The sequence below is a fragment of the Brachyhypopomus gauderio genome, chromosome 14 (assembly GCF_052324685.1).
Source record: "Brachyhypopomus gauderio isolate BG-103 chromosome 14, BGAUD_0.2, whole genome shotgun sequence".
NCBI classification, from domain to species: Eukaryota; Metazoa; Chordata; class Actinopteri; order Gymnotiformes; family Hypopomidae; genus Brachyhypopomus; species Brachyhypopomus gauderio.
Genome location: NC_135224.1, coordinates 9,412,752 through 9,437,098, shown reverse-complemented (window position 1 = coordinate 9,437,098; position 24,347 = coordinate 9,412,752). Strand labels below are relative to the sequence as shown.

Here is a 24,347-nt window from a genome sequence, read left to right as displayed (position 1 = left end):
GCCATAGAACATTGGGTTATTTTTCTACACAAAAGAATAAACATATGGTTTCAAAAACACATCTGTAAGCATTTAAGCACATATGTAATCATATCTGTCCATTCATACACCATCTATCTATCCATGTGTCTGTCTGGATCCACTGACCTTCGTTCTATTGTTGCACAATGTTGCCATTTTTATTGAATAAAAAGACAATATTGTGAATGAATGAATGAATGAATGTTCAATTCATATAGCACCTTTCAAGACACCTAAGGTCACTTTACAATTTTAACACAGGTACAAAGTCTTACATGACCAATCACACACCGGCGAGAAGCGGCTCTCAACCAGAAAACCACACCCCCTGGGGGGCTGAATCTGGTGCAAGAGGGTGAGAGAGAACAGTGTGTGTGTGTGTGTGTGTGTGCGCCTTTCCGCGCACGCGCGCGCATGTGTGTGTGTGTAAGTGTGTGTGTTTATCCAGTAGGGCAGCAGCACCAGAAGTATCAGCTGCTGTCCCAGTCCTAGTCTGCTACTCCTCTGTCTCCCCTTCCCTCTCTCTCTCTCTCTCTCTCTCTCTCCCTCCTCCTTTCCGAGGCGCTCGTGGCCAGTGCGAAGCAGCAGTTCCGAGGAGGTCTGGGCTGGCGGGACTCTCTCCTCATGCTGCGTGTGTTTATCCTGTGTGCCCAGAATGTGCTGACGCACGATGAGGACGTCTCGGATGCCTACTGCTGCGTCTCATATGAAGGTAGGCTGGGGGCTTCGGGGACTACGCTATGGTGATTAAATGGCGACTGGACAACCTGTCCGGCCACCACCCGGCTGTACTTTACTCTTCTTCTTTCTCTGCTCACCCTCCTCCTCCTCCTCCTCCTCCTCCTCCTCTATGCCTTCCTCTTCATGTGTTCATCCACATCACAGCAGCTGAGGTTATAATTAGAAGAGCAGAGTGACAGAGAGCCCTCTCTCACTCACTGTATCGCTGTGGGGTGGGGCACGCAGGGGAGTCCAGTTACACCATGGTGCTGTGTGTGTGTGTGTGTGTGTGTGTGTGTGTGTGTGTGTGTGTGTGTACAGCATGGCTCTTTAGCTGTAAGCAGCGCAGTGTCATCGGAGATTCCGGGGCACCATTCTCTTCCACAGACTTTATGCTGCTTGCTCTCTGGCCCAGTGTGAATGCCGTGAAGCATTATGCAGCCTCAATCTCAATGGCTTCTGTTTGTTGAAGTTGCATCGCGACCTAGTGGCCATACCAGTTACAAATGCCGAAGCCGTTAACACACAGCCCTCTACTTCACAGCACGGTGGCCCCTTGTGTTGCATTGTTCTGTAGAATAAACAACTACACAATATTCACAGGAATGCGTTACGCTGCACCACGTGTAGCCTCAAGCCATCAAAATATTTACAAAATGAAAACAGACTGTTGTTAATGCAGAGAGACTCGATGTGGGATCTCCTCTATATGTGAGATGTGGTATCTCCTCTATATGTGAGGTGTGGGACCTCCTCTGTATGTGAGATATGGGATCTCCTCTATATGTGAGATGTGGTATCTCCTCTATATGTGAGATGTGGGACCTCCTCTATATGTGAGATGTGGGACCTCCTCTATATGTGAGATGTGGTATCTCCTCTATATGTGAGATGTGGTATCTCCTCTATATGTGAGATGTGGTATCTCCTCTATATGTGAGATGTGGGACCTCCGCTATATGTGAGATGTGGGACCTCCGCTATATGTGAGATATGGCACCTCCTCTATATGTGAGATGTAGCACCTCCTCTATATGTGAGATGTGGCACCTCCTCTATATGTGAGATATGGCACCTCCTCTATATGTGAGATGTAGCACCTCCTCTATATGTGAGATGTGGTATCTCCTCTATATGTGAGATATGGCACCTCCTCTATATGTGAGATGTGGTACCTCCTCTATATGTGAGATATGGCACCTCCTCTGTATGTGAGATGTGGGACCTCCTCTGTATGTGAGATATGGCACCTCCTCTGAATGCTATCATATCAAACTAATGCTGTATGTTGCTTATGTACTGCTGAGGAAGCCTGTGGCATTTATCCGGAAATAATCATGAATGCTCTTCTTCAGCGGGAATCAATAACTGAACCAATGCTGATTCATCCACAGAGATTTCAAATGATGGAAACAGGAGACTGTCAAAATTATACTTCTGAAAGTTTAACTCGTTACTATTTTTATTTAGTCAAATAGTAAAACTCCCACACATGTATGATGTTATGAATATTTGATTTCTACATTTTTTTTGTTGTAGTCTATTTATAGTAATTCTCTTTAGGTTTTGAGACTTCTGTATACTCTTTAACTTATTTGTAGCTCTTGTGAATTATGTCGAATGTCACTTTCAAATCGTAGTTGAGCATCCATGGCAACCATACGCTGAGAACCTTAGATGCTAATGTATGAAACCAAACCTTCACCAGGCCTTGAGGGTTCTGCTCGCCTTAGCTGGTTCTGGTACAAATAATAAGGGAATCATCTTCTTGCTAAATATAGCAATCTGAAATATGTCATTGGGATTTTCATATAAATCCATGAAGGATCTTTAAAATGTAGTTTAGTTTAGAAATAATTACATTTAGCAAAAGTACATAAAGCCATATTGGTTTATTGTTCTCCAACACTGGCTACTGAATAAACAATTGTAAAAGTTTTAGTTGCAGTGATTTTCTGATTTTCCTCATTTCCACACATGAGCTCATTTATAAAAAAGATGATTATCTGTTATTAGGTGCTGATGGCAGTTTAGTGCTATTTTGTGATATTTTGAGTAGACAAAGGCAGTTAACAGTGCATAAGACCCTTTTTCCCCATTGAGAGGATTGGTCTAGTGTGATGGTGCCATTCCTCTAAAGCAGCAGGTGGTGCTCCTGGGTGGAGTAAATCAGAAGAAGACGGAGCAGGAAGTAAACTGTGTTTACTAAAGTCCTCTAGCACATGGCTCAAATCAATGCTTTCAAAAATGGATAAAAACAAACGGTTGAATTGTTTTAATTGTTACAACCATTACAGTGGCAAGAGATTTACATGATCGCAATGTCATGTCTCGTAGGAATATTATTATAAAATATTTGCTTCCTTGTTTGAGAATGAATATTTAATCCCATATACAGCATTTAATTAGTCATCAAGATAAAAACATAGAGACAGAAAGAGAGAGAGGGAAAGAGAGAGAGAGAGGGGGGAGAGAGAGAGAGGGAAAGAGAGAGAGAAAGAGGGGAAAGAGAGAGAGAGAGAGAGAGGGAGGAAAGAGAGAGAGAGGGAAAGAGAGAAAGAGATAGGGAAAAGAGAGAGAGAGAGATAGGGAAAGAGAGAGAGAGAGAGGGGGGGGGTGCGCAGAAGAAGATAGGACAAGCCAGCAGGAAATGTCTAGACTTCCTCTGGACGTACAGGCTGGGTCACAGGAGCTCAGGGGGTTTGGTCCAAAGCGAGCTTCTCCCAGCGAGTCCCTACATGACTTCGTCTCTCCTCGTCGGAGTGTGAGACACTCGAGGGCCTGGCAAGCAAGCTCCCCCTCAGACTACACCAGGTGGCACCCGCGGGGAGTTCGTGTTTGGGACCTCCACCCGTGGCAGGAAGGAACCACGTGCATTCTCGCCAATACCCCCCCGCCCTCTCGGCCCGTCGTGGCCCGGGCGACTGCCCTTTCCCGTCTCTCTCTCCTCCTGTCGGGCGATGCGTGGAGAGGCAGCGCTGCAGTGCTGAGGTGGACGGAGTGCGTGGACCATGCTGAGGTGTGTGCTCCAGAGAGCCACCCACGTGAAGAACGTGGAGAAGGGGGAGCGTCATAGCGACCCGCTGGCCAGCATCACCTTCCGAGGTAACACGTCGGCGCCGCCTAGAACCTCCGATTGATCCCCAACCTGCTGATGCGCCCGTGGAGCTGGAGGTCAGAGTGCGCAGGGTGCACGGGTCCTGGCGCTCCACGGTCATTGGGCCGGGGTGATCCGATGCTGTGTGAGGCGATGGGTTTTGGGAAGGCTGATGTTGTCTTAAATGGGCCAGGCAGAAGCTTCGGGATGCTCACATGCAAACGTGAGTGGAATGTGAGGGATGTTGTAGTCGAACTCACGTTGTGATATCAGTTATGGATATGGCGTCATGACCAGAGAGCAGAGCTACGTTCGTCCGCAATAACTCAAAGCCAGTGTGGGTTGTTTGATGATAAGGATGTTATCATCAGTGACAACACATCAAACAGATACAGTGGCAGGGTTACAAGAACGGCTGTGATAACATCTGTAATGGGCTCGACTGTTGCTGTTGTCGTACACAGTGCAGGAATACAGTTGGACGCACTATAGGACTGAACGTTAGTGTCTTTATGTCTCATTCCCAGTGGAAAGAATGAGTAGGACAAACTCAGCCTGCACTTTGAGACCACTAGCAGTTCCTGTCTTTGTCTTCTGTTTCCTGTTCCTACACACCAATGCATAAGAACGTATGTGTTGGGCGGGGTGTGTCTGTGTTCAGGGTTGCTATAGCAACGGCCACTCGCTAAGTAATTATGTGATGTTATATCACAGATTCTGTGTGTGTGTGTGTGTGTGTGGGGGGGGGGGGGGGTAGGGGGTGAAGAAAACGTAAACAGAGAGACGTGTAGGTTTCTGATTCCCGCATACTGGTGAGGCGTCTGGTGGGTAGTGGGATGTTGTCTAGACGGGGGTGTCTGGTGGCCACTGGGCAGTGGGAGGTGTTCTTCCTTCAGTCCAGAGGACAAGTGAGATTGTATCTTGTATCTTGACTCTGAAATATATAATAGGGGTTTTCATAGACGTCAACTATGATGAAATGTAGTTTAGTGTTGAAATGGTTACATCTTGCAAAAGGATGTAAAGATATACTGTTTTCCAACACTGGGTTCTAAATAAATAATTGTAAAAGTTTTAGTAGTTTTCTCATTATTCTTGTTTTGATTTTCCTAATTTCTTATTTCATGTAATATTTTCATTATTTCATGTAATGTGCAGTATCACACTTGTGAAAGTTGGGTGAGATGGTAAAACTGAAGTTTATTTCCAAGCCACCTTTATATGAATTGTTTATTTGTTAATACAGAGCTGTCACATCAATCCATTCTAGGCAAATGCAGAGTGCCAGCTGACATATTCTATCCAACATAACCCAAAAGAAGACACATCAAGTCATTGAAACATGTCAGCCAAACTGTTTTCATAGATCAGGTCACGACTAGCAGGAATTAAACTGAAGTCCGGATGATTGTGGGTGTGTTGCTGTGGCCATGTGATTGTTTTCAGTGCCAAAACGCATCACTGTGTCATTATATACACTATGCTCTCATTACTGGAGTTTACTGTTTAAAGGGGATTTTCATTATTTTTGCAGGCCGATTTAATTATGTTGTAGGCAAGATAAAATCACAATCTCAGAAGAAAATAGGTTCCAAGTATGTGACCGTGTATGTCACTGTGGCAGGGACAGACCCTACTGGGTAATGATGCAGGATTGTTGCCTTGTGGTATTAAATGCCACCATCATTTATACACATCAGAGGTGCAAATTACCCTGCATACAGCAAGCTCTGATCAAGCAACAAATAATGTGAGGGAGATAAATACATTCAGATTGCACTGACAAAGATAGGCAGGCGGGATATATTTAGCACCGTATTAAAAAGTATGGGGTTTGATTAGCGTCCAGCGTCTGAGACGTGAGAACACCAAACCAGAGCTGGGTGTGTCCACTGAGCCCCGAGGGGCTGCACTCTGCAGGGCCAGGGAGTCATATGTGACTTCCTGCATTTTAGGATGTCCACCAATCCGGGCTCAGATGTTTCAGGGTCACAGTAATTCCATCACATTTCTGCTCCAGTGCTTGTATCAACCAATGCCAAACTTGCCCTTTCCTGTTGTTCTCCTTCGGTGGTTGGACCGGTCTTTTCACGGCCCGTACTATTTTTATAGACGTTCACCGACTGCTGTAGATTGATTTTCCAAAATGTCTGGCATGATGTACGTCTACCAGATACGTTCTTTTATTCACCCTTGCCACTCGTGATCCAAACAGGAAGGTAAACACCTCTTTCCTGAACTAGTAAATAGCATGACACATTGGTGGGACCAGGGTGGCGTGAACACGAGTGTGTTTTTACAGCTCTTTTGACTTGTGCGTTCACACGGGAGATGGGGGAGGTACTGGGGGATTATGGGAATTACCAATTAGTCCAGATGAGGATTGCTGGGGGCCTTCAATGTAAAATCCTGAACATTACTGCAGGTCGAGCACTTCTCCTGAAGACATTCAAGTCATGCATTATCTCTTCCGCTCACTGGACAAAACATGCTCACTGAGTCATGGTTTTGTTTTTTGACCAGCTGCTCAGCGCAAGCCATGCATGTCAATCTTTAAAAAGACACCCTTCAGTAAAACGTCAGTCTTAGATCTGTTTATAGAGTTGCCAGATAGACAACTTCCTGTGTGGACAGGAAGTCAGTACACAGCCTTCCTTCTCCTCCCATTTTAAGAAATGTGTTTCCTTCTATTATATGTGAAACAATTTGACCCATCATGTTTGATCCCATGCAGTAATGATGATGCCACAAACAGCTGCAATTGTTTGTGTGTTGTTGATATTGTGAGAGAAACTCAAAGCTAATTGTTAAGGTGAATTTTATAGAAAATCTTACAGCAATTACTATAGGTAGAAGGTATAGCAGAATTACTATAGGTGTAATGGAAGAGAAGGGCTGTTAAACATTGATTTTCAGGGCCTGTTCAGCATTTGAGTGCAACCTGTGATGACAATGCTCTCTCAATTGATTTGTCCATCTAGGGTGTAAGAAGAAAACCAAAGTCATCAAAAACAATGTCAACCCTGTATGGAATGAGGTTGGTTATCTACATTTGAGATATTATAATAATGGCACTCATTATTAATATATATGGTAAAAAAAAATTTACTAAGATGTCAGAGACAAACTTCAGATTCGTCACTCTGATGTCTTCTACCCGTTCCTTCTGGCAGGGTTTTGAATGGGATCTTAAAGGAGTTCCTCTAGACTGTACAGCAGAGCTGCATGTGGTCGTGAAGGACCATGAAAAAATGGGAAGAAACAGGTACGTGCGTGTCTCATGTTAATCTGATCTATTAATCTTAATATTAATCTTCTAATGTCTCCGAGCATGAGATAATAGAACAGAAGAGGACAGGCCAGTAGTGATCCAAGCTACACCAGGACACACATGGCAAGGTTTAAATGAAACCTGCAGATGGGCCTCTCTTAGACCTAGAGGCACCAGGCATAGTTGTTTCCAAAGGCAAGACTGATTTAGAGCAGGACGTCCAGACTGTCCAGCCTGAGTCTTTCTTATCTTATCAGTTCAGTCAGCGATGTACCCTTTAGCGACCTTGGGCACAGTGCATGGTGCCCCGGCCTGCCTGTAGTCGCCGGTGTGTGTAGGCCTCTCTGTCTCGGCTAATGTAGAGACGGCCATTGTTGCGGTTCCTGTCCAGACCTCATCTTGCTTTTTCCACAATGTGACTACATGAGAAGAAATAGTTTTGACTCACTAGCCGTGTGCTGGGGACTGTGGTGCATCATGTCCATCGGTCAGGAATAGTCTCCAGCGTCCAACTTCCTGCTCACAACCAAAGGCAATTCTGAAGCAGCCTGCCTGAACTTGTGCACAGAATCAGTGGGCTTTCATGAGTCTACAGCAAACCAATGATGATCCATTTTCTTTTTTTATAGAGATGGTGCATAAGTCATTCCTAAGTGCCTTTGGCCTGTTGCTTTTCACAGACATCAGTTCTGTACACATTTGAATGTTTATCTGAAGGCCCATTACAGCCATGTCTTTCCTCTAGTTCCATTAGGCATTGTTTCACTCGGCATCCCCAAGTGTACACCAATCAGAACCCATTGTTCCCTCTGCAATCTGGATAGGAACATAACCGAACTTCACTTCTGTTTTCCAAACTTCATACCAAGAAGTGGCGATGGGGAATTAACTAGTGCCTAGTGGCTGCCATGCTTTCCGAAGTCACAGACCGTAGTCTTTGCTGTCCCGCGGCTATGAATTTGTCGACATTACCGGAGGATATTCACAGATCTGCTGTTCTCAGATCAGTAGAATCAGCTGCTGGCAGAAGCTTGACAGATGCACTCCTCCATATCGAAAGTCTCTGTGTGGGACATTTAAGGCCACGTGAGACAACCGTATGTCTGCTGGGGAATCTTGAGAATGAAGGAAGAGTGGCATGAAGGAGAGGAACGTCCACAGGACAGGGCCTGCCAGAGTTATTAGGGCTTACTGAGGAACTGAGGAACATTAGACCTCTTTAAATAGGTTTGTAAATAGGTCTTAAACTCAGTTGTATTTTTGTTACTTAGTATAAAACATTATTTGAATATGTTAGACTCTTCTTGATAACAAGATCATTTGTATGTTATAAAAAAAAACTGATCAAAAATGGAAAAGAAAGAAAGAATGTTGTTCCAATGCTTTGCACACTGGAGAGCAGATTAGAATTGACCCATGTTCACACATACTTCCAGAAGCATTTGGTAATGGTTCATTGGGCAGACAGTTGCACGAGGGGAGGAATGTGGAGACAGCGTGACTGACCAGTGAAGTATCTGTTGATGAATCTAGCCTGATGAACTTGGACATGGTCATGTGTTTATCTGTGTGTGTGTCTTGTGTTGTATGTCTCCCAAATGTTAAAAATGAGTGTGTCCGTGTTCACCCTGCAGGTTTCTGGGGGAATGTCGGGTGTGTTTAAGAGATGTGCTCAACTCCCCGAACCTTGCAGCCACCTTCACTGTGTCCTTGGTGGACTCCAAGAGGAACAACACTGGGGTAGGCCCCGCCCCTGCCCCTTCCTGCCCCACCCCCTGCCCCACCCACTGCCCCACCCACTGCCCCACCCCTCCCTGTCTCTCTCAACAGCTTTCTTGGGATGAAATATAATTAACAAACAGAATTATTAACATTATAAGTGATAACACTGTGGTGTAAGAGGAAAAAATATATAGAGAAACATATAATGAAGCTTTGTACAGTATATACACCTACTGTATACTTCCTCTCTCAATCTCTCTTTCTCTTCTCTCCAATCTCGGACAATTCCTTTACACAGACTCATGGTAACTTAACACTTACCAAGAATGAGACAAAGTAAGAGGAAAGATGTATGTTGCAATCAAATTTAGTAGCACACTGTTTATTCTGAAAGGCTCTAATGAGTACTGTGTGCTGAATAACCCTTAATTTCCTCTACATGTTGCAAAAATAGCAGCTTAAGTTGTTCCCTCTTTAGTATCAGAGAAACACCCAGCAATGCGCTTGTGAGCCAGTTTAAATATAAGACAGTATTTTTAACCATTTCCTCAGTGAACCTTTCAGGTCATACCCACTGAGCGGACACACACACACACACACACACACACACACAGTCGAGCTCATACTGATCTGACCCCTCTGTGCAGGTGTCCAGAGAAGCTCTGTCCGTTCCTGCCTCTCCCCTCTCCGTCCCTTTGCCCTGCTGACATTGGACACTCCTGTCTCTTATTTTTCCCAGTGCCCTGAAGTCAGACTATGCTGCTGACATCCAAGCGCTGCTTCCTGACATTGTGTGTGCGTGTGTGTGAGTGTCTGCGTGACGCTGGATGATGAAGGGCGAAAGGGAGAAGGTGGAGTTAGGACTCTTAGCTGTGTTCTCTGGCATAAGTCAGCAGAAGGAAATAACTGCAGGAAAGGGGCCCGTGTGTCCAGGTATGGCCCGGGCAGCAGGACACTGCGTTCCACAAACATCAGCAGTGGAGGGCATCTCGTTCCCTTCCACCCTTCCAATAACGACAGCCTTATATAACGTGGCAGAGCGTACACGCTATCAGCCTGCTGAGGAACGAGAGGATATGGAGATAGTTTGGTCTTCATGAGGGTGGCGTCCCTAAAGAACACAGAACCAAGATAGACCAGCGTGGCAAACAGCATTAGAACAACAACATTGCATGCGTAGGCAGTCCTAGTTTTGTCTGCAATCCATGCACTGCCCGTTATTTTACGTACAAGTGTCAACAGGACGTCAGCGAGGGCCCTTGGAAATCTCAGGGTAGCACAGAATGTGAGTGGTCTTCTTTCTTACTGCTCAGATATGTGCCTCAGTTCCTACAGCCCTGCTCTGTTGCGAGATGAGCTGCTGTGTAGAGTAACAATGTATTAATCCCCTTGCAGTGTTCAGTGGTTAGTGGTAAACATATCTAAGAATGAACATTAGACATTAAGTTTATGTGCATTTCAGTAAGGGGGACTGGTCACACCAAAATGGGGCATTGGTCACACCAGAATGAGGGACTAGACAGTTTATTATTGCACCAGCTATCGAGTTTTAATTAGAGATCTGTGACTGTAGCACCCCACCCTTGTTAGCATATACCAGCCACAAGTTGTACATGAAGGGGAAATGTGCCATATTTGTCAATTGTGATTTTTCACCGCAATTTAAATTTGACCTCCGCATTTACCCATCTGTGCAATTAGAACACACACACAAACACACACACACACACATAGTCAAATAGTCAAAACTATTTCTTCTCAATCCCCCTGAACTGGACACTGTCACAGGTGGCTCGCTCACACACACACACACACACACACACACACACACACACACACACACACACACACACACACACACACACACACACACACACACACATACACACATACACACACATACACACACATACACACACATACACACACACACACACACACACACACACACACTAGTGATTACTAGGGGGCTGTGGTGCACACGTGCCCAGAGCGGTGGGCAGCCCTAGCTTGGCGCCCAGGGAGCAGTTGGGGTTAGGTGCCTTGCTCAAGGGCACCTCAGTCATGGACGCAGGCCTGGGAATCGAACCCACGACCCTCCGGTCACAAGACCAGTTCCCTACCACAGGACCATGAATGCCCCATGACATGACCATGACATGCGAGAGGCTCTGGGCTCAATCACTTCCTGTTTAACCACTAACCGTGTTGTACTTCCAGACTACGTGGGCCCACACACACACACACACACACACACACACACACACACACACACACACACACACACACACACACACACACACACACACACACACACACACACTGGCAGGCCTGCTTCGCCACGTGAGTGCGGTGTGGCCTCAAAACTGCAACTGGCATTCAGTGTAAAACAAACAGTATAAAACGGTGTTATCTGTCCTACTGGCGCATTAGGCTTAGCCCAACAGCCTTGTCTCTCTTGTTGTTTCGAGTGGGTATCCCCCTCCAACTGACCACTCTGTCCACCAATCTGATGCCAACTCGGCAGTTCTGAGCTCTACCTGGTACTGATTCCTTTGAAGAGCGTTACAAAGATGACCAACGTATATGGAAATAAATCCGTCTCACTAGATTTTGAAATGTAAACGCCTCTGAATTTCTAACGCTGATTTGATCAATATCGGCAATATCTTCACAATCAATATCAAACAATACTTTTATCAATGTCTTCTATGCCTCGTATTGTTTGATACCAGTATTGACTGTAAGGTGGTACAGCTACTGGAAAAGCTTAGACAGTACTCAGCTCTGCTCAGTGACTCATGACTCAGTGTCCTTTCTGCAAGTGTGAATCTATTGTTCACAAATAATGACCCGTGCAGGAATAAATAGATCATACAACAGAACCCCTGCTGTATCCTGCAATTGCAAACCACATTGAAAGTCCACTGATTTTGCCCAGAAGAGGATGGTTCTTCTTTACAGTGTGACTCTTCCTCTGAGTGGTCTGTGTACTATCATCTTCCTCTGACTGTGGTCTGTGTACTATCATCTTCCTCTGAGTGGTCTGTGTACTATCATCTTCCTCTGAATGTGGTCTGTGTACTATCATCTTCCTCTGAGTGGTCTGTGTACTATCATCTTCCTCTGAGTGTGGTCTGTGTACTATCATCTTCCTCTGAGTGGTCTGTGTACTATCATCTTCCTCTGAGTGTGGCCTGTGTACTATCATCTTCCTCTGAGTGGTCTGTGTACTATCATCTTCCTCTGAGTGGTCTGTGTAATATCATCTTCCTCTGAGTGGTCTGTGTACTATGATCTTCCTCTGAGTGGTCTGTGTACTATGATCTTCCTCTGAGTGGTCTGTGTACTATCATCTTCCTCTGAGTGTGGTCTGTGTAATATCATCTTCCTCTGAGTGGTCTGTGTACTATCATCTTCCTCTGAGTGGTCTGTGTACTATCATCTTCCTCTGAGTGTGGTCTGTGTAATATCATCTTCCTCTGAGTGGTCTGTGTAATATAATCTTCCTCTGAGTGGTCTGTGTACTATCATCTTCCTCTGAGTGGTCTGTGTACTATCATCTTCCTCTGAGTGTGGTCTGTGTACTATCATCTTCCTCTGAGTGGTCTGTGTAATATAATCTTCCTCTGAGTGGTCTGTGTGCTATCATCTTCCTCTGAGTGGTCTGTGTACTATCATCTTCCTCTGAGTGGTCTGTGTGCTATCATCTTCCTCTGAGTGGTCGGTGTACTATCATCTTCCTCTGAGTGGTCTGTGTACTATCATCTTCCTCTGAGTGTGGTCTGTGTACTATCATCTTCCTCTGAGTGGTCTGTGTACTATCATCTTCCTCTGAGTGGTCTGTGTTGTTGTCTGTGTCCCTCCAGGCCACTGTGACTCTGCAGGTGTCCTACATCCCTCCACCAGGAATGACCCCCATCATGCAGCCTCCACCTCAGCCTGAGGTCCAGCATAATCCCCCTGAACTGGACACTGTCACAGGTGGCTCGCTCACACACACACACACACACACACACACACACACACACACACACACACACACACACACACACACACACACACACACACACACACACTACTAGCAAATACTAGGCATTCACACATCATGATGTTTGGGAACATGTTTGGAAGGCATTATGATGTTTGGGAACGCTAGTGGAAAAGCTACAGAACAAAGACTTCCAGACACAGGGGCCCAGTGTGCAAATATTTGCCAAGATACCTTCATAGAACTCAAGAGTCATCTCACTTTGTTGTGTAGCTACTGGAAAGCAAAGGTGGTTTAGGGTCATTACACATTCCCTGTGAAGGCAAATCTCTGTAGAAAGAATGTGTCCACCCCTAGTGTGTGTGGGGTGTAATCTATGAAAGCTAAGGATTTCTCATGCGTGTGTGTGTGTGTGTGTGTGTGTGTGTCTGTGTGTGTGCGTATACAGTCTTCTCAATGGACACAGTGGGTGATGGAGACACAGAGAGCATGCTTACCCTGGAGGCTGCCGAGGAACCAGAACCGGTGCCCGGACCTCAGATCCAGGACCCCGGGGCCCCTTTGGCCCCGCCCAAGAGAGCTCCACCAGCCTTTCAGCAGGGCCTGAAGAAGAAGAAGCAGCACAATAAAGCGCCACTTCCCAACAAACCCCAGGACCTGCAGGTATGTGCCTACCACACACCCCCTCATTGACAGTGTATGCTGGCACACAGCTGTAAGTGCCATCGGAGCATTGTAGCATTTTGTGAAGTAGCGCTGTCTAAACCAGCAGTTCCCTGTCACATCTAACACATTCTTTAGATTTCTGTTATGTTTCTAAGGGCATGTTAGGTGTCTGGAGTGTGTAGCTCACCCTCACAAGACTGATTAAGCCTGTATTTAGAAATTGCTGACAATTCCTGAGTGAGAAACAGTGCCTCCCTGTGGCAGCTCTGGTCATGGATTCCTCTATAACTATGCTGATCTGAGTGTTTGCTGGAAGGTAACCTGAAACAGCAAATCTCCGCTGCACATATTTGTTGTTATCTTGTACCCAACACACGTCCCTTCCCAGAATGAGAAGGCAGATATGTCTTCTATACGTGAAACCTGACACGTGAAAACCACTGACAGGCACTGACAAATACTGGCTTACAGAAATAAGGATTACAATTTTACTATGCAAATTCAAATACAATCCTTATTAATTTATCGACAGCGAGACACCACATGGATTAACGTTTACAGTCTTTGAGGAACCGTACATACCGTTTTATGAGAGTGTGCATTTCTACACCAATTGAGACGCGGAACCTTAGATTAAGTACTGAACTTCAGCTCTAAATCCATGAAAATTGTTCAACCCTCAGGTACGAGTGCGAATCATCGAGGGAAGGCAACTGCCTGGTGTTAACATAAAACCTGTCGTCAAGGTGACCGTGGGCGGGCAGACTAAGAGAACACGTATCAGGAAGGGCAACAATCCATTTTTTGATGAGGTGAACATTTTTTCCTTAATATAATTTTTGTGTCCTTGTAGCGGGTCAAAACCACTTTGAAAGTAAAAGTTATTAAATCACAAATAAATGGAACTGTCCTTTACTTTCTCTCTTGGCTCCAGACTTTCTTTCTGAACTTCTTTGAGACACCCACAGATCTCTTTGATGAGCCTATATTTATAACAGTAAGTAGACTAGCCATCACGCTAAGCTCTTTAGTCAGACTTAACCAAAAACACCGTAGTAATAGTTGCTACTTCTCTTCAAGGTATTTGACTCCAAGTCTCTACGCACAGACTCCGTCATTGGGGAATTCAAGGTGGTGTTTGCATGTTTTCTTTCCTTGTCAATCAATGGCATTGCTATAACGTTGGAGCTGTTGTCAATCCATAATATATCTATGACTGTCACCTTTGGGCTGTGGGATTCACGTACTCTGTGCCTTTCTGACATGATAGTAATTCTCTCGTTTTGCGACTTTCACAGCTGGACGTGGGCACCGTGTATAACGATCACCGTGAGTACACCGTGGGCGGGGCAGCCGACGCTCCGTTGGTCAGAGCGTGTGCTTGTGTTTTGAATTCTACACTTTGCTTGGAAGTTTCAGCTTTAAGCTCCACGTAGAAACAGAAGGGAGAGTGAGCGGTGTGAGCAGTGTGAGCGGAGCTGTAATGTGGGGTGTTGTTCTGCCAGCAGGACATGCCATCCTCAGGAAGTGGCTGCTGTTGGCAGATCCCGATGACCTCTCTGCCGGGGCCAGAGGTTATTTGAAGGTCAGCCTGGTCGTTCTGGCTGCGGGCGACGAGCCCCCGGTGAGTGACGCTGCTCTTCTCCATCATAATGTCACTCTCATGCTTCCTCTGTGCTTTTGGAAAACAGTACTGGATTCATAAATGTTTGTATGCGTGTGCTGTGTGTGTGTGTGTGTGTGTGTGTATGTGTTAGGTGGATAAGAAGGAGGGTGTCCAGGAGAAGGAGGATATCGAGGCAAACTTGCTGAGACCAGCGGGACTAACGCTCAGAGGAGCCACCTTCACTCTCAAAGTCTACAGAGCAGAGGACCTACCTCAGAGTACGTGCTGCCATGTGTGTGTGTGTGTGTGTGTGTGTATGCAGGTGTGTATATGTACATAGAAAGTTGTGTACATGTGTATATCCATTCATTTGTGGCTTTTTCCTCTCCTGTCTCCTGCCCAGTGGATGACGCTTTTATGGATGGCGTGAAGCACTTTCTGGGCTTCGACTCCAACAGAAAGAACCTGGTGGATCCATTAGTGGAAGTCAACTTTGCTGGCAAAACGGTACAGCAGTGAATTTCACCTGTCATCCCTAAGCATGTTAGAGCTCCGCTGGCCAGGGTTAGGTAGTCCACACACTGCTCACTACATCTCCCAGGCTTAAGAGGGGAAACCCTCCCTGATATTCAGGGGTAATTGCTCAGGGGGTTGCAGTAGATCTTGCCTCACCTCTCCTTTGAAGCCACGCACAGCTGTCTGGCTGAGGTTTCAGTCAGGCCTGGCCAGCTTTGGCCCTGATGAAAATGCTCAAAATCATGAGTCAGGCTGTGGCAGGTGGACGATCCAGAGCTGATAAACCCTGACAGAACAGAAGGTCCTACCTCTCAGCTTAAAGGAGACATCTTCAACCTTTTCCTCTCTGGCCCCATATAGTGACACTCCCCCTCCCCCAAAGCTAAAACAAACTTGTTTCAAACCTCAAATGTATACACATAATACTTAAACATTCCTCACAACACTAATTGTGATTAGCTGTAATCGTTCAAACTAAATATTTAAGCATTAAGAATAGGATTATGAAAAATAATGAACACCCAAAAGGCAAGTTACAGAATGACAAACAAACGCTCTCATGACAGAGTTGGTTAAATGTATATTTTTTGCATTTTTCCATCTCCCTCTCATACTACTGCTTATATGCATATGTTATAACCCCTTTGAAATATCTAAAATTACAGATGACCCAAACACTTCAGCGTTTTTATGACACCTTGTGAATGTCATATCAATGCTAAGTAGACTCCCGTATGAGCTGTGTTCTTCTGAGAAGCTTCATGTCGAGGCCCAATATTTGCTTATCCACAGATGTGCAGTAAGATACTGGAGAAGAACGCCAACCCCCAGTGGAACCAGAGCCTGATGCTCCCAGTCCGGGTAGGAACGGTCGCAAAACGCTGTTTATGCAGTTAGAAGGCCAACACACGGCCACGGTTTCCATCGCTTCTGGTCAACATTCCTGTGTCTCTCTGCAGTTTCCATCAATGTGTGAGAAGATGAGGATACGCATTCTGGATTGGTTAGTCAATCCAGAAATATTAGATAAATGAAAAATCAGCTGAGTTGTAATTACCACGAGCTGATTTAGGTGCTTCCTGTAATCTCACTTTTCCCCAATCTCTGTCAGGGACCGGGCCAGCCACAACGACCTCATCGGCACCACACACCTGTGCATGTCAAAGATCTCTGCCCCAGGGGGGCAAATGGAAGGTGAGCTGTCCACCTGGTGTGCGGCAGAACGTCATGACACAAAACTGCACCTTCTGGATCGTTCCGGTGTCACCGCGCTTGACCGACGGCAGACACGATTCCTCGCGTTCTTATTGGTCTTTCAGGTTGACGGCTGAATTGCAATAGCAGATATGAAGAACTACAAATCTGAATGCTGTATTAGTATATCATTTAATCAAGATTTTTGCAAATGGGTGTAAAGGAGTAACCCAAGCTTAAAACACCAAATCCGTTTTGTGGGTGTGGTTTTTTTTTTTTTAACAACTGTGACAGACACTTTGGAGTTGCACCAATCGAGCTCTTCGGCCAATGGCGGTAGCACGAATGAGCAGTGATCCGTGCATGCCCCCCCCCACCGTCCCCTGCTACCGTGACCTCTGTCTATGCACATGTGCTGTTTCACTCATGCTGTGGTGTGGTGCTGGTTCCTGGCACAGCGTTTATACACTGGGGGTTTCTTGTGCGGTCGCGTGGGCCACCTGCACTGGTGGAGGTGGAATACTGCACAGTAGAGACCTCATGTGGTAGTGACTGCATGTGTAGTAGTGAGGCTTGCTGCTGTTTCTGGTGCCACACCCCTTGCTTGTAGCCCTGTGCACTAGCCGTGTCTCTGACGAAGATCACTGCATGCGCAACATGCGGATTTGAGTTAACGCTCCCTTGCGTCCATTAACGCCTCTCACCCGGATGCTACACTCAGGTCTTCTCCTTGTTCTCGAGCTCTGGCTAGCGCAATCGGCCGCCGTGATTGGCTGCCGGCCTCTCGTCGCTCCGCCGGGGGGCGTTCCCCATTGTTCATGTGGACATCTGGGTGTAGATTCGCGCCGGTCCCTACTGGGCCGCACGGGCCTGACTAACCGTTTGGCGATTTAACTCCTGTGTTCCGGCGTGAGCTAGCGCCAACGTGAGCACGCCACCCTAAATCTCCTCATTGCTTTGGCACTTCATGACAATCCTTTATTTCTCTTCGCATTCAGACGACTTGCCCCCCAGGAAGCTCCCAAGCACCAGTATGTCCCTCTTTCATCCTGTTTCTGTGTGACACAAATCATTTAATACAGATCGTATATAAAGGATCCCTTTATATCTATGACACCCACAAGCCCCTTTCTAGTGCAGCGGGTGTAGATGTGATTACAGATCCGTAGCTAAATTCTCTGCCTTAGCTTTGAACATTTTTCTTACTGTTTCGGAAGGATGTGTTATAATCTCAGGAGGTATGATCCTAATTTATTACTTAAACAATACTTAAACAATTGCCTCTTACAATTCCCGTCTTAGTTGACGACACCCTTGGTTTCCTGCCTACTTTTGGACCGTGTTATGTGAACATGTATGGAAGTCCTCGAGAGTTCAGCACCTTCTCTGACCCCTACGAGGCCCTCAACCTTGGCAAGGTAAGGCAGACCTGCTCGAGCAGCATGGCGCTTTGAGCAACGGATTAACGTCTCTATCGACAGCCTCTGTAATGATGCAGGCATGTTTCGCATTAAGGCTGCAGAATGGATCTCTGGGTTTTCGGGCTGTTGAGGTGCCTGTTGGTGGGGTGATCGGAAGTCCTCTGGAGGCCACGTTATTTAAGTGGTCACCCCACATGATGTATTGAGGAATGAAGAACCATCAGTGCTCGTGTGTGTTGGTCCAGGGTGAAGGTGTAGCGTATCGCGGGCGTGTGCTGCTGGAGCTCACCACGCAGCTGTGCGACCGGGCGGAGCAGAAGGTGGAAGACATACACTCTGATGACCTGCTGCAGGTGGAGGTGAGAGGTTCAAAGTTCACCCCACATAAATGACCTTCAGACCTTCGTGGTCTTCAGGTGCACGTGCGGGACGTGACCTGTGCGTCCCCTGGTCCTCTCCTGCAGAAGTTCATGAGGAAGAGGAAATACTCGCTGTTTGCTGCCTTCTACTCAGCCACGCTGCTCCAGGACGTGGACGATGCCGTTCAGTTTGAGGTCAGCATCGGTAACTACGGCAACAGGTTCGACTGCAGCTGTTTGCCGCTGCCCTCCACCACTCAGTACAGCCGTGCTGTGTTTGACGGTGAGAAACAGCGCCACCTGGTGGCTTTTGACTTTAATTACAGTTTTTTGTTCTAAGACGCAGGAGAGAATGTCACTGAATATTGTTAATGATGTGTTAAGCATTAAAAAGTGTTAAAAAATGATAGAGAACGTTGGTTCACAATCACGATCTGCGTTTATCACTAACCCTTGATCTGTGGCCTGGGTGTGAGTGAAGGTTGTCACTACTACTACCTGCCCTGGGGGAACGTGAAGCCCGTGGTGGTGCTCTCGTCAGAGTGGGAGGAGATCGGCCCACGCACGGAGGCTCTCAACATGCTGCTCGGCATCGTGGAGCGCCTGGTGAGGACCCGCCACTCTAGCTCCGCCTTTTTAGGGACGGGCCTTTATTTAAGACTTATGCGGTGTGTGTGTGTGTGGATGCGCCTGTGACTCAGGAATCCAACCTGAAGTTGGTGCAGTTGGAGCTCCAGGCCGGAGGCGACCAGGACAGGCTGGAGGAGAGGGTGGTGCAGCTGCTCGAAGATGTCATCGCGGACTGCAGGTGAGGACATCAATGTCCCCCTCCACCCATTACACGTCAAATACGGCGTGGGTGTCGATGCGCGTAACCCATGTGACCCCCCCTCCAGTGAGGAGCTCCCGCGGCTGGACGACTGGGCGTGTTCCACCCCGCTGGACCGAGCCAGGAGGCGCGCGAGGGAGGTGAACATGAGGCAGATCCAGCAGGCTGCGCTGACGCTCAAACACGGGCAGGAAACGGAGCTGAGCTTTGTGATGGAGCAGGCGGAGGACTGGGCCCTGAGACTGAGCTCCCTCGCCGAGGAGGTCAGCGCCTACACTGGCACCGCGGCCAGACGGCCAAACGGCCAGACGCCGGACGCACTGCCTCCCACGTGCCTTTTCCTTTTTATTCTCTTGTTTTTTCTTCTTATTTTATCTCATTCCATTTTATCTTCTCTTACACTTTGTCTGTTATCAATGTCTGTGTATCTCTCTCTCTCTCTCTCGTTCTCTTTCTCTCTCTCTCACTCTCTCTTTCAGCCCCAGAACAGTATACCAGACATAGTGATCTGGATGCTTCAGGGGGACCGGAGGGTGGCCTACCACAGAATCCCTGCCCACGAGGTACTCTTCTCACAGGGCTACTGTGGCAAGCACTGTGGCCAACTCCAGACGCTCTTCATGAAGGTATGTGGGCCTACTGCGTGGTCACCACGACAGCCAATCAGATGTCAGCGCTCCCAGCTCAACCATCTTTTGATTGGTGTATTTCTCAGTACCCTCAGGATGGCGGCAATTCAAAGATCCCAGCACAGGTCAGGGTGAAGATGTGGTTTGGACTGGCTGCCGACGTTAAGCACTTCAACCAGTTTTCTGAGGGCAAGTTATCCGTGTTTGCAGAGACGGTGAGCGATTTTTATTTTATTTCACGGGTTTTCACTCACACGGTCCTGGGAATAAATTTTATTTAACACCTACCGCTGTTTTATTTTGGCATTAGTACACAGCCGAGTTATTCGATGACAGATAATCTAGCTTCAGTGTAGAGCCCCTGGTTCGGTGGCCCCGTGTTCTGACTGCTCGCTCTCCCCGCAGTACGAGAACCAAACCAAGCTGGCTCTGGTGGGGAGCTGGGGCACGACGGGCCTCACGTACCCCAAGTTCAGTGACGTCACGGGGAGGGTGAAGCTGCCCAAGGAGAGCTTCAAACCCTCTCCGGGCTGGTCCTGGGCTGGAGACTGGTTCGTTAGCCCCGAGAAAACGTAAGACCAATCAACTGACCTCTTCCTCAGCACGACCCCCCTTCACAACCTCTCTGAAAAGATTAATAATTACCTTAAAAGGATCTTGGTTTACCTCTGACAGATGAGAGACGTCTGTCTGTATGCACTCAAGTTTACACCGAGCTCGCCCGTAAAATGAGGCGATGTTCGTTACAGTTATTTTTTCGTTTGTTCCAGTTAAATTGTTATTTTTTGGGGGCAGGCTTCTTCTTAACTGCATGCTTCCGATTGGGTTTTATTGGCCACATTAGGGACTTTCCTACATTGTGATTTCTCCTAGTTTGCTGTATGATGTGGATGCAGGACACATGAGCTTCGTGGACGAAGTGTTTGAGAACCAGATGCGCTTACCAGGGGGACAATGGATCGGCATGACAGAAGGCTACACGGATGTGGTGTGTACACACACACACACACACACACACACACACACACACACACACACACACACACACACACACACACACACACACACACCACACACACACACACACACACACACACACACACACACACACACACACACACACACAGACACACACACACACACACACACACACACACACACACACACACACACACACCAACACACACCAACACACACACACACACACACACACACACACACAGACACACACACACACACACACACACACACACACACACACACACACACACACACACACCAACACACACCAACACACACACACACACACACACACACACACACACACACACACACACACACACACACACACACACACACACACAGAAACATATATATTTGCGATATGTCTTGCTTTGTTTGTCCACTGGGGGGCAGAATGGAGAGAAAGCGGTGCCCAGGGATGACATCGAGTGCCCTCCAGGTTGGGTGTGGGAAGATGTGGAATGGAGTGAAGATTTAAAGCGCGCAGTAGATGATCAGGGTATGGAACCTCACTGGAACTTATAGGACAAGAAAATTATACATAATATTATAAAAATTGTGTAAATGACATTTTTGTAACAAACAAAGTATTAGTCAGTGAACCTGTGTTGTTTGTTGTTTTAGACATTGGTATATTTCTCAGGGTAGGAATAGTGAGAGAACCAAGAACTTTTACAAATGGGTTTTAAGTTTTACAATATTTCTTTTTTTCATTGTTATTATTTAGGATATAAACACTTTAAAAAAACCCGAATAAGCACTTATAACATGTATGTGTCAGTTGTAACAGTGACCAGTCAGCCCATGTTCATACTGTACGTACTTTTAAAACTCAATAAAACATATTTGTTAAAACGTTAAAGCACCACCAGGACATGCTATCAATTTGCCTATATTAATATATCATCCCAGCATTGCAGAGGTCACTGTTCTTTTTATTTATGTGTTTAAACTGCTTATTAATCGATTTTAGGGTGTTTATGACCTAATTAATAACCACCCATTAACTGATTTTAAGATAATATTAAGCCTTATCTCCCAAGCACATACTACTGAACTCTAATTGATATAATTTTGATACAAGTACATTACGTTAATTTACAACACTGCTCATTTGCAGTGATCTGTTTGTTCCTGGGAGCGTTTTTCAAAAGCAGCTAAAAACAAGCTGTTTACGGTTTACAGACAGCCAGGGAATATCGAGATTAAGTTGCAGAAGAATATCCCTTTAAGGACATACTAATTGAGATGGCTCTCAAAGGACTTTTACCTTTGGTTGAATTAAAAGTCCCCCCTTGACTCTCCATGTCCAGGCTGGGAGTACGGCATCACCATCCCTCCCGACCGCCGGCCCAAGTCCTGGGCTCCCGCCGAGAAAATGTACCACACCAACCGCCGACGTCGCTGGATCCGTCTGCGACGCAGAGACCTGCAAAAAATGGAGGCCCTCAGAAAGGTCTCGTAATTGGCCCAGGCCTAGTCACATGGTGCCGTCACGTCCAATCAAATACAATGTTAGCCTTGTTTTTCTATTAAGAACCATATAAAAAAAAAAAGAGGAATTAATTTCGACAGTACTTTGTACTAGCCTCTCGGTGCTCCTTCCTGCTGTCGGATTTCAGTGAGATTCTGGGAAATGTCAGTGTGGAGGGGGGGGGTTTGGAGTTCTGTGGAGGATCTGGCAGATTGGAGGGTCGTGTCTGGAGGGGGGGGTGTATGGAGGTTGAAAGGACACCTAATCAATCACACCATCTGACACTAATCTGAAATCAATCGATGTCTCTAATCCATGAGCCTTATTCTGCCTTGGCAAAAAACTCATGCACATTTAGGTTTCCACCACAAATATGCCTGATGTTTATCATCTGTGTGTGAGTGTGTGTGTGTGTTTGTGTGTGTGTATTCATGTGTATGTGCGTGTGTGTGCGAATGCATATTGTGCATGTGAGGGACAAGAAGATTCTATTTTTGAAGGTCTGTGTGGCTGCATGCTGAGAAACCCACAAATGCAACGGCTATAAGGAGACTTGTGTTAATAATGATGTATTGTTGAGCTTAACTCCCTGTTTGAGATGATAGATGAAACACAGCGCTTGAAGGATAAAGAGGTATGAGAGAGAGAGAGAGAGAGAGAGAGCAGGAGAGGACACCCTTCATCTCAAATGTTATATCTCTCCTCATGGTGGTGCTCTGACAGCACTGATCTGAAGAACTTCTGTGATCCCAGTGCTGCTGGTTCAGTGGCCTCACTGTGTGTGTGTGTGTGTGTGTGTGTGTGTGTGTGTGTGTGTGTGTGTGTGTGTTCTTTCGCGCAGCGCCCTGAGGAGTGGGAGCGTGAGGGATGGGAGTACGCCTCCCTGTTTGGCTGGAGGTTTCGCCTCCAACAGAGGAAGACGGACACGTACCGTCGACGGCGCTGGAGGTGCCGCATGGAGCCGCTGGAGAAGAGCGGCCCGGCCGCCATCTTCGCCCTGGAGTGCTCGCTGGTAAACGAGGCCGCCCTGCCCCGAAATCACACCACACGAAGAGGGACGCAGCAGCGAGAAAGGACCGGGTCTCGTTTGCCAGGCTGTGATGTTCTGATGAAGTCGGGTCATTAGTGGTACTGGATCGTGAGGGCTCGCTGTGTGTGAGCGAGAGTTGCGGGGCGCTGAGCAACAGGGGTGCAGAGTGGAGTTGACCGGGCCTCGTGGTCTCAGCTCCTCTCCAGTGTGGGGACGGGCTGTGATCTTAGCCTGGATGATCCTGGAAAAGGGGAAACTCTGGTCTTGGTCCACGGCTGTTGACCCCTCTGGACTGGGGGCCCGGCTGCTGTTGACCCCTGCATGGACAAGCCTTCTGTGTAGAGGCACTTGAGTGCCTGTCATTCTGGCCGTACCTTGATACCAACCGCTGGCAGTGACATTTACCTTAAACAACTGATTAAAATCAATCACCCATATATCTGCATACATAGCCACACCCAGACCATGTGGTAGGGGTTTTAATGGCTTATTCTGCTGTGTTCTCCAGAGTCTTGCGTGTTTGAGAGAGAGTGCCACTCTGAAGGTCAGAGCCAGGGCTGGTGTCAGAACTACGGCTGGGGTCAGACCTGTTGCTGGTGGCAGAGTCTGGGTTTGTGCCAGGCGTGGTGGCTGGTGTCAGACCCACAGCTGGAGTCAGACCCACAGCTGGAGTCAGACCCACAGCTGGAGTCAGACCCGTGGCTGATGTCAGACCCACGGCTGGTGTCAGACCCACGGCTGGAGTCAGACCCACAGCTGGTGTCTGTACCACAGCTGG

The 24,347-nt window shown here is 47.0% G+C and overlaps 1 protein-coding gene across 12 annotated transcripts in view; it reads left to right on the top strand.

The window, feature by feature from the left end:
- Nucleotides 1-450: 450 nt before the first annotated feature.
- dysf (dysferlin, limb girdle muscular dystrophy 2B (autosomal recessive)) overlaps nt 451-24,347 on the top strand; it is a 56,934-nt gene continuing 33,037 nt past the window's right edge. Inside the window, exons 1-30 of one of the 12 annotated variants that reach the window (XM_076973379.1) lie at nt 451-733; nt 6,820-6,875; nt 7,012-7,103; nt 8,744-8,849; nt 12,701-12,815; nt 13,271-13,485; nt 14,172-14,300; nt 14,423-14,485; nt 14,569-14,619; nt 14,787-14,817; nt 14,997-15,112; nt 15,246-15,372; nt 15,498-15,601; nt 16,403-16,471; nt 16,570-16,613; nt 16,722-16,804; nt 17,803-17,835; nt 18,107-18,222; nt 18,471-18,584; nt 18,690-18,867; nt 19,066-19,190; nt 19,286-19,392; nt 19,481-19,676; nt 19,893-20,039; nt 20,129-20,257; nt 20,448-20,614; nt 20,916-21,030; nt 21,459-21,564; nt 22,379-22,521; nt 23,381-23,551. In XM_076973379.1, coding sequence (XP_076829494.1) covers nt 646-733; nt 6,820-6,875; nt 7,012-7,103; nt 8,744-8,849; nt 12,701-12,815; nt 13,271-13,485; nt 14,172-14,300; nt 14,423-14,485; nt 14,569-14,619; nt 14,787-14,817; nt 14,997-15,112; nt 15,246-15,372; nt 15,498-15,601; nt 16,403-16,471; nt 16,570-16,613; nt 16,722-16,804; nt 17,803-17,835; nt 18,107-18,222; nt 18,471-18,584; nt 18,690-18,867; nt 19,066-19,190; nt 19,286-19,392; nt 19,481-19,676; nt 19,893-20,039; nt 20,129-20,257; nt 20,448-20,614; nt 20,916-21,030; nt 21,459-21,564; nt 22,379-22,521; nt 23,381-23,551 — 3,336 coding nt within the window. In that variant the 5' untranslated portion in view covers nt 451-645. Of the gene's footprint in view, nt 734-3,445; nt 3,847-6,819; nt 6,876-7,011; nt 7,104-8,743; nt 8,850-12,700; nt 12,816-13,270; nt 13,486-14,171; nt 14,301-14,422; nt 14,486-14,568; nt 14,620-14,786; nt 14,818-14,993; nt 15,113-15,245; nt 15,373-15,497; nt 15,602-16,402; nt 16,472-16,569; nt 16,614-16,721; nt 16,805-17,802; nt 17,836-18,106; nt 18,223-18,470; nt 18,585-18,689; nt 18,868-19,065; nt 19,191-19,285; nt 19,393-19,480; nt 19,677-19,892; nt 20,040-20,128; nt 20,258-20,447; nt 20,615-20,915; nt 21,031-21,458; nt 21,565-22,378; nt 22,522-23,380; nt 23,552-24,347 lie in introns of those variants that run through there. The other 11 variants (XM_076973378.1, XM_076973386.1, XM_076973377.1 and 8 more) reach the window with 11 other exon arrangements.